The sequence below is a fragment of the Dermacentor albipictus genome, chromosome 8 (assembly GCF_038994185.2).
Source record: "Dermacentor albipictus isolate Rhodes 1998 colony chromosome 8, USDA_Dalb.pri_finalv2, whole genome shotgun sequence".
NCBI lineage: Eukaryota > Metazoa > Arthropoda > Arachnida > Ixodida > Ixodidae > Dermacentor > Dermacentor albipictus.
Window position 1 is genome coordinate 34,678,992 of NC_091828.1, and position 13,740 is coordinate 34,692,731.

At 44.6% G+C, this 13,740-nt stretch overlaps 1 protein-coding gene across 2 annotated transcripts in view; it reads left to right on the forward strand.

Moving 5' to 3' along the window:
• The window catches only part of LOC135901498 (fatty acid synthase-like), a 104,237-nt gene extending 99,755 nt beyond the window's left edge, over positions 1–4,482 (forward strand). For both annotated transcript variants that reach the window (XM_070523253.1, XM_070523254.1), the window contains exons 22-23: positions 859–1,098; positions 4,184–4,482. In XM_070523253.1, coding sequence (XP_070379354.1) covers positions 859–1,098; positions 4,184–4,371 — 428 coding nt within the window. In that variant the 3' untranslated portion in view covers positions 4,372–4,482. The remainder of the gene's footprint in view (positions 1–858; positions 1,099–4,183) is intronic.
• Positions 4,483–13,740: the final 9,258 nt, after the last annotated feature.

The window sequence follows — 13,740 nt, forward strand, 5'->3', positions numbered from 1 at the left end:
CGACGGGTGTACAGGATTTACTTTCCGCACCAATGTGGGTGCAGTGTTTCTTTTTTTTTTTGGTAGGAGATCTCATACTTTCCTATATTCACTCCAGCTCAATGTGCTAGCGCATAGAAAGGCGATGTGTTATATGTGATATTCACTTCGATGTAAGCAATCCATTTTATACATTGCCAACGCTCATAAATTTCAAGCCGCTGATACGTGCAACTCACTGTCAAATCAAAATACGCGGCAAGTAGGATGCTTATCAGACCCAAATGAGGCATCTAGTTGCGCTTCGACAGCTTTGCCTGGAATACGAAACGCGCCGTGGTGTGCAGCATTTTTTATGCAATTTACCTAGTTATAAATATTTAGTATGCCATTGAAAGTGTAGACATTATTCAGAAAGTTAAATTATGGGGTTTTACGTGCCAAATCCACTTCTTGAGGCAAGCCATAGACTCCGGAAATTTCGACCACCTGAGGTTTTTTAACGTGCACCTAAATCTAAGTACACGGGTGTTTTCCCATTTCGCCCCCATCTAAATGCGGCCGCCGTGGCCGGGATTCGATCCCGCGACCTCTTGCTCAGCAGCCCAGCACCATAGCCACTGAGCAACCACGGCCGGTTAGAGTTTATAGAGAACATGACGACATCACTGTTTCATGTTAATATATGCTGTAATATTTATTATGGCGTGAACGCGTACAAGCGCAGTTTCCCATTCCACCATCGCATATAAACGCAGCCAGCACGACTTGAAGGTCCCTACTAAAGCAACAACAGCTGCTTGGGCAGCATATCAATGCTGTATGTGAAAAGCCAATGCTTCTTTTTTCTCTCTTTCTGTATTTTAATTGCTCTCTTAGCATTGGCCATCCAATGGGGTGCCATTGATGAGGGCGGCCAAGCTCACGAGGCCCAGCGCCCAGAAGCGGCATTCGAGGGAACACAGCCTCAGCGAATGAGGTCCGCATTGGAGGTCATGGAGAGGTTCCTGAACCAAAGCCACCCCGTTGTCTCCAGCTTCGTCAAGGCGGAAGGCACTTCAAGTTTTGGGAACGAACGAGAAACTAACTTCCTCGTGGACTCGGTGACCCGAATTCTCGGTGAGAAGCTTAACTCTTATGCTTTGTTCGAATGCAATGTTCGCTTTGTTCGTTTGCCACCGCGTCGCGTCAGCCGGATGGTGCTTATGGGAGCGCTGGAGGTGACGGCTCCCTGGTACGGTGCGCACGCCTGCTCCGCTGCCTGTTAAGAAACCCTAGCAGCGCCCGAGCATCGGAGAGCAGCGTGGTGTTTAAACCAGAGCGCTACAAAACATGATTTACAATCAACTGTCATAGAGTAAGCAGGATCTTCACATCCCCGCCAGCGATTCGGCCTGCTCAAGACCGACAGCAAAAACACCTGTCCCACACCCCAGCTGACGCCTAAACAGGCAGTTTGATTGGGCTAGTTGGTACGAATCCACTGTTCCTGCGTCTCCGTTACTTTCGTGCTGCCGGCCATCGTGGTAACGCCTAAACATTCGCCTTGTACACGTGTGACTGCCCTGTCAGTTTTCTCTTCCCCAAAGCCTCTTGTCCGCATACTTCCCATTGCTCTTTACTTGGTTGGCGTGAAGTCAAGGGGGCAGAACCACTAAAGGGTCCGGGGTGGGGGATCCCTCAAATTTTAGTCCGGTTTAATCCCTGCACGTGGAAAGAGAATACAGGGGCAAAGATAAAAAGACTGCAGAGAAACAACAGCGGCGCGCCATCGCAAAGGTTCACACCGAGTCTATAAGCAGTCGCAGGGACATTTTGACTTGAGGAGCTCCAATAACGCAGTCACTATTTTCTGCCCCAACAGCAGACTTTGCCATGACCCAAAAACTTTCACCTCTGAAAAGGGTCTTGACGGGTAAACTCGAAGTTCTTCCGAAACGCCGTGTGGTCTAGAGAAACAAAGCTGTAAGCTATGAGTGTATTGTGGCATAATAATAACTACAAAATTATCGGCTCTCGTTTAAACACACACCGGGAAAGTGCTCAAGCCATCCAGCGAGTAATGCCAAATATTGTAATCCGCAATTTCTGGGTTTGTTTCTCGTACCAGGCAAAAAATTTGACTTTGTCTATACAACCTGTCTTATGCTGCATTTTTGCTCGCTGATTTCAATGACTGACCTTCCGGTTCGGGCGAAGAAAATCAAAGGCAATGAAACCTTGAGTCCTACATGTTTTTTTTTTCAGAGTTCATATGCCTGGTAATTAATTTTGTGAGAACAAAATTATTTTAATTACCTACCTTAGTTGCAGCAGGTCGAATTTTTTTTCATCTTTGCCTGCTAATTGATAGGCGAGTTGCCTCTTGCATTTCCTTTCGATGGAGCTTCAAGCTGCCAAATCTGTGGCCACCATAATCTTATATCAAAATGCAGATGCATAATTCGAGGGCACCATCACCATCATCACTAAACTAAGTCTGCTAGATAATTAATTCCAGCTCTAACATGAAGAGTGATATTGATCAGAGATTTGACCGACTACTGCAATTCATCATTCAGAGAGTGGAAAGAAAATAAACTGGTGACGCAATCGAAGTATAGAACACAATGCGGAAATAAAAAAAAATGGGACACGACAAATATTACAAGAAAAACCTCGAAGCGTAGTACAGAGGAAAGGACACAGAAAGCGCGAAAAGTTAACAATTTGTACCTGCCCTTTGTTTGTTATTTTATTCAAACACATTATTGAGAATTGGGCTCAACGGTATAGATTTGGAGAAAAAACTTAGAAATGCCAAGATTACAGTGCAGCCGCCGTAATATATTATAACCTTTAAGAAATACTGAAGGAGAAATTCGTCAGCATGACTGTAATATCATGCAATCCTGTTGTGTTTTCTTGTAGGGCGGTGTATATTCAAACGCCTCCCTATGTTGTTTCCTTGCATTTACCACACAATTTTCTCTACATATGCAACTGCACTGACAAAGCCACATCCACAAGTTCGCAAAAGCATCATATACAGTCAAGATGATGCGCTAGATGGAATTGAGAAACGGAACACAGCGCTACACTAGCAAATATTTTTTACTCATAGAAATATGGTCACTCAAAGCACAACAACATAACAATATACTACCTACTGCCGTAAAAATTATTTAACAACAAAAAACAGTGTTTTGTCGAGGAGTGGTAATAATTGACATCGCGGCGATTTCCAGTTTCTTCATTCAAGGACACGTGAAACACAGAATACTCTCAGTAACGAGCAAATAAACCAATTTGATTAAAATTTGACGCAATTATAAGAGTGACAGTTAAACTCCAATTGCAAGGAGGAAACATTTTATTGGGGACCATAATTTTAGAAATGTAACCTAAATTCGCAAAGCTATAAAAAGATAAGCCACAGAACCTACGAATTGGTAACTCTCCAGCAAAACCAGATATCGCACTTCTGTATAACTTCTCTGTTAGAACATCTGAAACGAATAGATGCGTTATAACAGGTTCTACCTGACGTCAATTGTTTGCACTGTTTACGATGATACAAAAGTGTTCTTAACAAATAGTGGTATAGTTCAATTTCCGTTAATTTCTTTCGCTTGAGATGTCTGAATACAGGCAGTTTATTGAACAGCGATGTTGTTTTTATTCCCTTGTTGCCGAGTCGTGAGTTTTATGCTTCAGTTTTCCTCATTTCTCTGACATTTTCTCCAACAACACTTTCGGATGGAATCTTTTTTAATGATGACCTAAATCTTAAATTTACTCCAAGAGTCGGCATATTTTACCTTTTTCTTTAATGCAACACCGCATTTACTGCTGTAGATGCCGAGTAAATTGACTTTTCGTTTACCATGAACTTATCTCGGCTTTGCATGGAGTGAAGCTACCTGCTAAATTAACAACTCCTCACTGTGTGAAAGGGTACCGAAACCTAGCTTACGTACTTGTCACAGCTACAAGGACCCGCGTCATGCACAGCAACAGTCGGGTTTTTCAGCGCAATTCTGTTATTCAGCGCTACACATGACGCAAACGTCAATTTTGCGGTAAGCCCCTGTTTTGACGCGCCTCTGTCCTCGAGCCCAGCGCATGCGCTGTTATCGCGAAGACGTATTTCTGTTTCCTTCTTTGCGCTCTTGAACCACGTTGTCGTAACTTTGCACTTCTTCATCCCACGACGTTCCCGCAGGCTTCCAAGATTCGTCGAAGCTGAACCATAACAGCAACCTGGGCGAGTTGGGCTTAGACTCCATCATGGGGGCCGAGGTGCTGATGGTCATCGAGAAATGCACGGGCCTGGTTCTATCCGTGCAGGGATTACGCCAGCTGACCCTTAATTCATTGCGAGAGCTGAGCAAAAAACAACATTTAAGTTAAAGCAGGCATGAACAAGACGTTCGTGTTCTCCTTTCTTCTATAAAAGGGAGGCGAATTGGAACCGGCGCAAACGCTTATTTTTGTATCGCACCAATGAAACGTACCAACCTGTAAAATAAAGATATTGTCAAAACTCTTCGTTATGTCATTTCCTCAGCTTTATTTCACAACAGTAACTGAATTTTCAGTTCGTTGCACAGGTTGACTGTAGCATTTAGTTTTGCCTAACACCACCGATAGCAACCACGTGAGCGGGCTGCTCAAATGGCACTCCGGAGGCTGATGACGTAGGAGTTTTAATGGCGCAAGGGTCAGATCTGGCAAAAGAGCACCAAGCTGGTGCACTCCGGAGGTTACCAGCCGTCGTAGGTTTATACGACAGGAGAGTGAGCATGGCAGGCGCTTACAGGCATATCCTTGTACCAACCCGGTGTATGAAGATTTCAACGGCTCGGTGTAGGTTATTATCACTGATGTTTCTTAGACGTTCCCGGCAACGTGAAGAAAGAGCTACTAAGGGATATTTTCCAGTAGGAAGGCGTAAGGATGCCGATTTCGTATAGGTGCTCAGGAGTTTGTGGGAACAACCGAGCACAAATAGCCTGGTAAGACCGGGCATGCACAGGACTAGTGGAAATTCACTGAGGACTAAATTAATGATGCCTTCTCTGTACTATAGCTTTTTTTCGATTGACATTGACAAAATAAAAAGGTTAGAAGATGGCGGTCAATCTATAGAACTCTAAGAACGGAGGGGATGGAGCAACAAATGAATCCTCCATGCGTGCTTTCAAATAATGGCGCTAGCGCTTGCAGGTGACCTAGCTCTAAGCCTGGTCAACCGTAGACCAGAGGCATACCTGAGGAGATGACGTGAAGCACTCGCAAATGGCGAGAGATGTAAACAAAACAAAAGCGAAGCTATTGCGCGGAACGTAAAACAAAGTCTGACCCGTGCAAATTTGTGATCGATAAAGAAGTAATAAATAGCGCGAGAAATAAAACATGCAAACAAAAATGAACGCAACAACCTCTACATTGGATGAAAATAGGAAAAAAATCACGATAGTAATCACGAACATTTACACGTGACGAAAAGACGGCCGCTGCGATCAGCCTTTGGGTTTTTCTGTATATACGCCGCAAGACAGAAATAAGCCTTTGTATAAGTAGGGAGATACGGCTCAAAAAGTGAACATGTATTTGCTGTCGCTTCAGGTATGAGTGTTCATTCTTTTGTACACAAATCAAATTCAGTATTTCTGTTATGTATTTCATGTACTTTTTATTTTTTGTGTATGTATCCACTTTGTGTACCATGCTTGCCCTGTGTGCTTGAGTGTTTTGTGCACTGGGAATGGGTCGGGGAAGGGGACTGACTCTTAGTCAGACATTGGTGCCTTTTCGTCAGCCTCTTTGACAGAGATTCTTTGTGTTTTATTTTCGTCAAAATAAACATTCATTCATCCATTCATTCATATCCGTAGGCCTTTGTGCCGAAGTTGGCGGCATTCATTATTGGTGTCATACAATGTAGAGCAATAAGAAGTATTGCGACGCAGTGCCCGAAAGTGGTATGTCAACTAACTAGAAAATTATGAAGCACGAAATAAAACCATCTGAACAATATCACCATTATTTATTTGTTCCAAACACGTCATATGAAGGAGATGCCAATATTTCAGGCATAGAAAACATCGCGCAGACATTGGACAACTTCTTGAGCTAGTTGGTTGACACTTGATGAAGTCATTGTAGGGCAAATCAAACACACACAACTAACGCAAGACCAGAAACCACAAATGCTAAGCCCGTCGTGTTCGGTCTTGTGTTCCTTGTGTCGGTTTTATTTGCGTTACAGTGGATTCAACAAGTGCTCCTTCTATGTCAGAGAGCGCAAAATTCTTGTTAATCTTTTAAATATAACTTCAACATGGAATAACAAACGTAGGTGACAAAGCATGACATGCACAAAAATACACTTTTCAGGGCACACGCGATTATGCACTCCCTTGAGTAATGACAGCAATTTTTTGCACTGTTTGAACATGTTAGATAGCTTTATTCTGAATATTTTATACATTCTTCCTTCTTGTTTTGTTTTGTTTTTCGGGGAGGGGGGGGGGTGCTCACACCCAAGCACGCATAGGATATTTCTCATTTCCCGGCATTGTTACGTAGGTATTCGACACCTCCTCGTTGTTCCATGCAACCTTATGAGTGACAGCATGCTGGTTTTATGGGCCCATGAAACGTGCACTTTTCTTGCGCAAATCGAGCCATGAGTAGTATATTCAGGAGTATACTCAAGGAGGAGTATATTCACGTTATCCAGTAGCTCTAGCGAAGCTTAAAGAGAACGCCAGGTTCTCAACAAAAAAAAACAAGAGCAAACACGCGATTACTCGGCTTCTGAAAAGTTCATTGGTGAGACCATCAGCAAACCCACACAACGAAAACCACCATCGTATAGAAAGCGCATTCTTGGCGATGCACCCAACACTGCCTTCATCTGCTAGACGCATGTCACGACCGTTGTCACAGTCTGCGTGGAGCACAATACCCCGGCTCAGTTGCTGGAGATCGATCGCTCCATGGTAGATAGGGTAACACTCAACACGTACCGCTCCCAAGTCCACATAACCGCAGCAAAGGTATCGCATCAATCCCTAGTGGCGGTGCTGGGCTAAGTAAGTATTATTCGCCATATAGCAACAGTGAAGCAGTGGTTGAAGAGAATGGGTAGAATGGCAACAGAACAAACGACAAGGCAATGCCGACGGAGACTATTGTCATCCACACGTCACGACGACTGCGTGAAGGAAAGGGATTGGAACAGCAAGCCTACTACATGCGTTCGACTGCTGCCCCAGTAAAACACGTTATTAAACATAGTGTAGTTGTCTCAAAACGTTTACCACCAATCATCGCTTCATCATGGTCGTTTTCTTTTTTTCGAATGACACTCGCAAGCAGCGTACAAAAGCAACGCCCAAATTACTAAGAACGAGTATAGAGATTTCACCTTTCATCCAGTACATCTTTTTTGGGCTTATGCAGTATTTATTACCAAAACAATTGGCACTAACGAAAGCCGCACGACAAACAAAAAGGTCTATGTACGTTTCAGAGCTCTAATGTTAAGGCCCCAAGTAGTTGCCGATTTCTTTGTCAGAATCAGAATCGGTTTTATTTTCCTCAAGGAAAGGAAAAATGACTAAGCTAAAATAACTAAGCTAACTAAGCTAACTAACTAAGCTAACTAACTAAGCTAACTAACTAAATAACTAAGCTCTCTTCGGGAAATTATGTTTTCGGCAGCAATACGGTGAGCACAGCGTGCATGGCATAATTCAATGGCTAGCGCAAGAAAACAGAGAGCGCAGCTGAAGAAATACACGTATGAGAAGCCCTTGTAGAAGACAGGCACTTCCCCTGGCAGTGACCGACTCGTACAACGCACGCCGACCGAGCGTCGAATGCGAATGTCCCAACCGGTTTCAAATATTCTAATAATTAGGGATACGAGCTCTCTGCTTTGCCCGAACTCTTTCCTCACCGGAAAGCCACCTATAAGGCTTCCAATAGGTGTATTTCATTCCACAGTCAGGTACGAAACCTGAACGAAGGTGCAAGGTTCGATGACCATTGACAGCATGATGTGCGTTCCTCGTACGGTGCAATCAAGACACGTGTGACAGCTTCCTGCGTAAGCACGCCTGCCCCGGTTCCAGCGCTTAACGGTGGATGCTACGGCGTCCATTATGTCACTGCCCTTGCAAGAAGCGTGAACAAGAGATGAAGTGAGCATGACGGCGAAGAAAGGGTTCGCTTCCGCGCAGGGCCACAGGTTTCCAGCGCGGAGCTTCAGAAGTATCTCTTCAGCGAGGTCGTCTGCCTCCCACATCTGCTTCGACGTGAGGCTCGCAGTTATGAGGCTTCTAGTGTAAGCGGCTGGGGAGAAGCAAGCCACCATCCAACACGTCGTGACGGTGCGGATGTTGATGTCGCGGCGGTACACGGCTCGCAATGGGGAAACGAGCAGCAGGGTCACCGCGACTAGCGGCAGTGTCACACCGCCGAGGTCATTCATGGGACTATAGCCCAACCGCAAGTTCACTAGCGCAAAGGAACAAGCAGAGATGAAACCAGCGCAACTGTCCAGGGCAGCATGGCGAATACGAAGGCTGCTTGGTGCCGCCACTTCTTTTGAACGTAGAAAGTAGCGTGTCCGAACATGTTAACAGCAAAATCAAAGTGCCGATAACGGTCAGGCGTAAGGCCCACGGATATCATGACAATTTCCGCTTTTCTGCTGTTAAGAGCGTCGGCGAACTTTCTTCTCTTAACCGGCACTATTTCAAAAGCGGCACTTATGATTTCAAAGGCATGAGCCACTGTGTTTCTCACTAAATCGAAACAGTATTCATGATTCATTGCGTATGACAATACAACGCATCCGATGGAGAGCTTACGACCGAACAGCCTAACCCATAGTACTTCTTTTGGCTTTCCCCGTTTCCCTGAACTCTGACCTGTGCGCGTACTTGGTTCGATGCCTAAAAGCGTGTCATGAATGCCTGCGACGCGTCCAATTACGTCGTACTGCGGCAAGCCTCCGGAGAAACCTTGCACGGATGCCTCTTTCAGAATTATCCATGTGTTAGAGCGCCAAGCACCTTTTCGTCTATTCCTTTCTTCCAACAGCACTTTCTTCCACACGATGAGGGACGTCATCGCGACAGCACGCGCGTGGCTTATCACTGCTTGTTCGAGAACGGCGAAATATTGATTCCAATCGCTACACCATGAAGTACCTTTGAGAAAGCGCTCCGAGTCTCTTTACAGTAGTCTTTCAATACTTCCGCCACCGGTACATGTCAAGTAAACCTCTGCAACATTGCTGAAGGCTATTTTCATGACGTCATCAAATCGAACCATGTTGTGCATGTGGCGAAAACACAGCCAGTACATCAGTATACCATTACTCATTTTCTTCGCAGGTCGAAGAAAGCCGCCATCTTCAATTGTGAGCACTCCCAATCGCGACGAAAACAGAATAGTTCGAAGGGATTTTTTTCGCTCCACGAGCTCAAGCTCCGTGGAGACGTCTTTTCAGACTCTGCTGCGCCATTATGAAGTATATGCTGGGTTAACGCTGCGTTACACTTCACTCATTCACTAGGCGGGTAGTGCGGGTTATGCAAGATGCACGTAAACTATGCCTCTATAGCGAGTACCCAAGGTGATGTAGACGTTAGGCGCATGCCTAGTGCGGTCGACGAAAGAACCAATCATTCCAATACACCAAGCTTTGCTAGCGTATGTGCGCTTGTGAGGATTGTACGATTGCTTTAGTAGCGACATAGTCACAAAAAAGGCTGTCGGCAAGAGGTAAATATCGGTTATCAATGGACGTGCCATTTCCCATCCTAATTTCGCTATGGGCATCGAACGTGACAAAAATTTTTTAAGTCACAACATTCAATTCACAGCACTGAAACAAAGAACGTTGCGCCAAGCGAAGGAAAAAGTCATAAGTACATTCTTTTTATTGGAGGCAGCTGCCATACAATTTGAAGTTGAAAAGTCTCACACACGCATATTTGTAATCTCGCTTTGCAATATAGAATAGAAGGTGACCTTCTTTGCTGTTGGCGACTGTAGACCAATGTAATTGGCTCGTATCACCTTGGCCCCCTTTCATAGAGCCTCGATTTTTGTTTGTCAGTTGCGCTGACAAATGTTCTAGTTCACTTTTCAAAGAGATGAAGGTTTTCAATACATAGCGTGTTTGCTACATTTTGATGCGTTTCACCTTCATTTTGAGGAGTTTAAGCCGAAAGCTAAATTCCTCTCTTTTCCGTGATATCAATAAGCTTAGAACTGCGACACATTACAAACAACAGGGGGTCCAATTGTTCCCGCAGCCTATATGCTGGTGTTCCTCAAATAAGCTTTTTATAATATCTTTGAATACACTGCAGAATACTCCACACCCTTAAGAGGAGAGTGTGGTACAAAAGACTATTCACATATCCCTGTCCATGGCATCTTTAAAGAATAAAACATGGGGCTGACGAAAGCACCCATATTTTACCCCTAAATATTCAAGAGTATGATGGGCATATTTTTTTGCTTAGGATGCAGGTGTAGGGAATAGCAGTACTTTTATTTGGCAATGTAGTAAAAGCTATCATGACAGTCAAAGTATTCCTGCCGATTTCTGTATTGATATAATGCTCAGTTAACAATTATATGGAACACAAAGAAGCACGCAGAATTGGTTTCACAAATGTCCGAAGATGGCCGCGTAATTATGCAAGAAATATGCTCGCTCAACGTTGCAATGGGTGCTGTCGAATGTACGGCTCTGAATTACTTGTTATCTGTTTGCTTTTCACTGGTCTCGAGAAATGCGCTTCCATTTGCAATGCGTTTGCTCTGATGTGCGCCCGTATGCGTTACGTGGTTAGTGTTTGAAATTGACGTTATTTTAGGCAGGCTTGGGCCAAAGTGCAACTTCGGTCACACATTATTTTTTTATTTTATTTGTTTAGTTCCTTCATTTCTTCGCTTAGAAGCTAGCTTGTTCACGGAGGAGGAGGATAGATCGCTTATTTATGACCTTGTTCAATTATGTTTTATTAATACCACGAAGGTGTAGTTTTGTTATTGCACCCTTTGAAAATCTGCCGTTGCTGAGGGTGTTTTGCCTTAAATTGCCTTCTCAATAGGCAGCTTGTTCGTGAAAAATTCAACCACTAATTGCATTGTAAGGGTGTGTTTTAGAGGCCTGAAAACATCTTTATGCACGTAAATTGGTTTACCGTGTACAAATTGAATAGGTACATGAAACAAATAGAACAAAATGCTGAATATTCTTGGAATAACGAAACGGCATTTCGCTCAATATTATAAATCAAACTTTACAACCTAGTATTCACAACATTCGAAAGTATATATCATTACAGTGCAGGTTGCGAAGTGCATTTTATAAAAAGTACCAATGGAGTATCATGAAGGAATACATTTTCCATATATTAAGGATACCTCGGAGTGTCCGTAGTCGTTATTTTCCTCAATGAAGTTGTACAAGGCCGTTTCGGGAGCCGCTTTGCATCTACAGGTCCATTATTCGCGAACTAACCCTCGAATTCTCTAACCATCCTCGATTCGAAGTTCTACCTCCACTCCATGATGATGGTGGTGATTTTTGGCAACCGCTTTGAAACGGGGCACTAACATATAGTCACCTAGCCTGCTTGAGTTGACCATGTATGTTATACGGGCTTTTCATTTTATCCTTTGTGCCTACATCCCCTTAATCTTTTCTTCCCTTTCTCAAAACTTTTTTACCTACTTCCTACCGCTACCTTTGCCTGAAACGGATCTGGTGGTATCAATTTCTTGCAGTAAGTTAGCAGGATGGGCAAATCGGAAAAGATTTATACTTATTGCAGATCTTGTGGGGGCAACCCTTTCATCGAAAAAACTGACATGATCATCAAGCACAAAGACAGAAGGACTCGGGAATTTGCTTAAGCATTCCATATAAAAAGATTGCGCGATGACTGTGTATCTTAGCCGTCTGTCGTTTTAATTGATTGTGAAACACACTCGCTCACTATTTCCACGTGACTTATAATTACTGCGCATGCAGGCAGTTGGTTTATTCGTGTTTTCTTTTTCAAGCATTGTGTTCAATAAAATTGTTAAAATAAAATTGCTTGCCCTCGGTGTTTCTGATTTTGTGTCTTCAGTTGTTTTCCCACTGATTATACGATCACTCTCTTGCTTTATTTCCATCAATACTATGAACGCCGCTTGTTTATCTCGACGGTTGTCCGATTGATGCTTCCGTTCAATTTAAATCCAAGCACTTCTGGAGGAGGAGAAGGAGGAGGAAAGAAAGGGAGAAGGCAGGGATGTTAAGCGGAAATGAATCTGGTTGGCTACCCTACAATGGGGGACAAGAAAAAGGGAATATAAAGGGGACATAGAGAGAAAGAGGGGGAAGGAAAGACGCCGTGAAGTCGCGGCCCTGCGCGTGTGTTCGCGAGCTCACAGCGTCATCGAGAAAGACAAAAGTTCTTTCACAGCTTTGTGGGCCGCCGAGCGATGGGAAGGTCTCCTTTGCCCGCCTACTTTAGAACACCTTGGGCCTTCCAGAACGTATGCCAGAGCGGCGAAATGTATTTCCTGGCGAAGCATGCAATGCGCTATTAAAGCTTGCATAAGGTCCTGTCAGACCTGCCAGTATCGCAAAAAGCAACCTTGAGTGTAACTTGTCCTTGTGTGCACAGGTTCGACCCCAAGACATCTGCCCAATGGTGTGACGTTGTTCGGCTTGTTTAGTTGTTTCTTTTTTATTACCCCTCCTCTTTTTAATGCCTGTGCACATCTGAGGGCAAACAAATGAAATGAAATTCAAAGATCCAATCCTTTGATGTGTCAAGTGCGCGAGACAGTGCCGTGGTGGAAGACGAGAAAGAAGAGGACAGCAAAGGTTACTCGAACGGAGGTTAATGCCATGCTTAGTGAAAGACGACGGCATCGAAGAACATCAGGCCGGAAAAAGCGCGGCGCAAGTAAAAAAGCCAAAAGAAAGTGATCCAATCGGGAAAGTCCACCGAGCTTCCAGGGACCAATCACCGCTGCACACCGGACCCTAAAGATTACTAGTCTGGAAGAGACGAATGTGCCAGAGGGGCAAAAAAACGAGGCATGCTGGCAGAAGAGGGGGGGGGAGGCAGGAATTCTAAGAAGCGAGGCAACGGTGAAGGTCGACCATCGGACCAGGAGCTGAAGATGGGCTGTCGGGTTCCGTCCCCGAACTTCCAGGGCTTTATCCGACCGAAACCTCCTGCCAACCCGTTCCCAGGCCGGCGAATTTCTACACCCGCAGTCAGAGCGCGAGTAGACGAGCTACGGGCCCGAGTTTGTGCCCAGTTGCCTGGCCAGAATGCCTCCTCCTTCTGCACGTGCCGCCAGGCCACCTGCGTTCCATCTTCAAGCCGGAGCTGCCACGCTCAGCTTGCCCGCTCATCGGTCAAACACATCGACTTTTTGGCGAGATAAACTAAACTTCATTCGTCGCCTGGCCTCCGCTCCTCCGCGTCTAACTATTGAGCGCGCTCAGCCTCTCAATCTGCCCCTAACTCGACTGTTCTTGGTACTCTTATAGCTATGACTGTATTTCGCTTCTTATTGTGAATTTTTCAGGGTGTTTATTGTATGTGTTTCCCTTTACATTAGTTGTACTGAAAGCTTCGTGTGCGTTTTGCAACAAATGGCTTTGTCCTCAATTGAGTTCTCAGAGGCTCCGCGTCACAGAACTACCTGCGAAAATTAAAGAAAGGAACATAC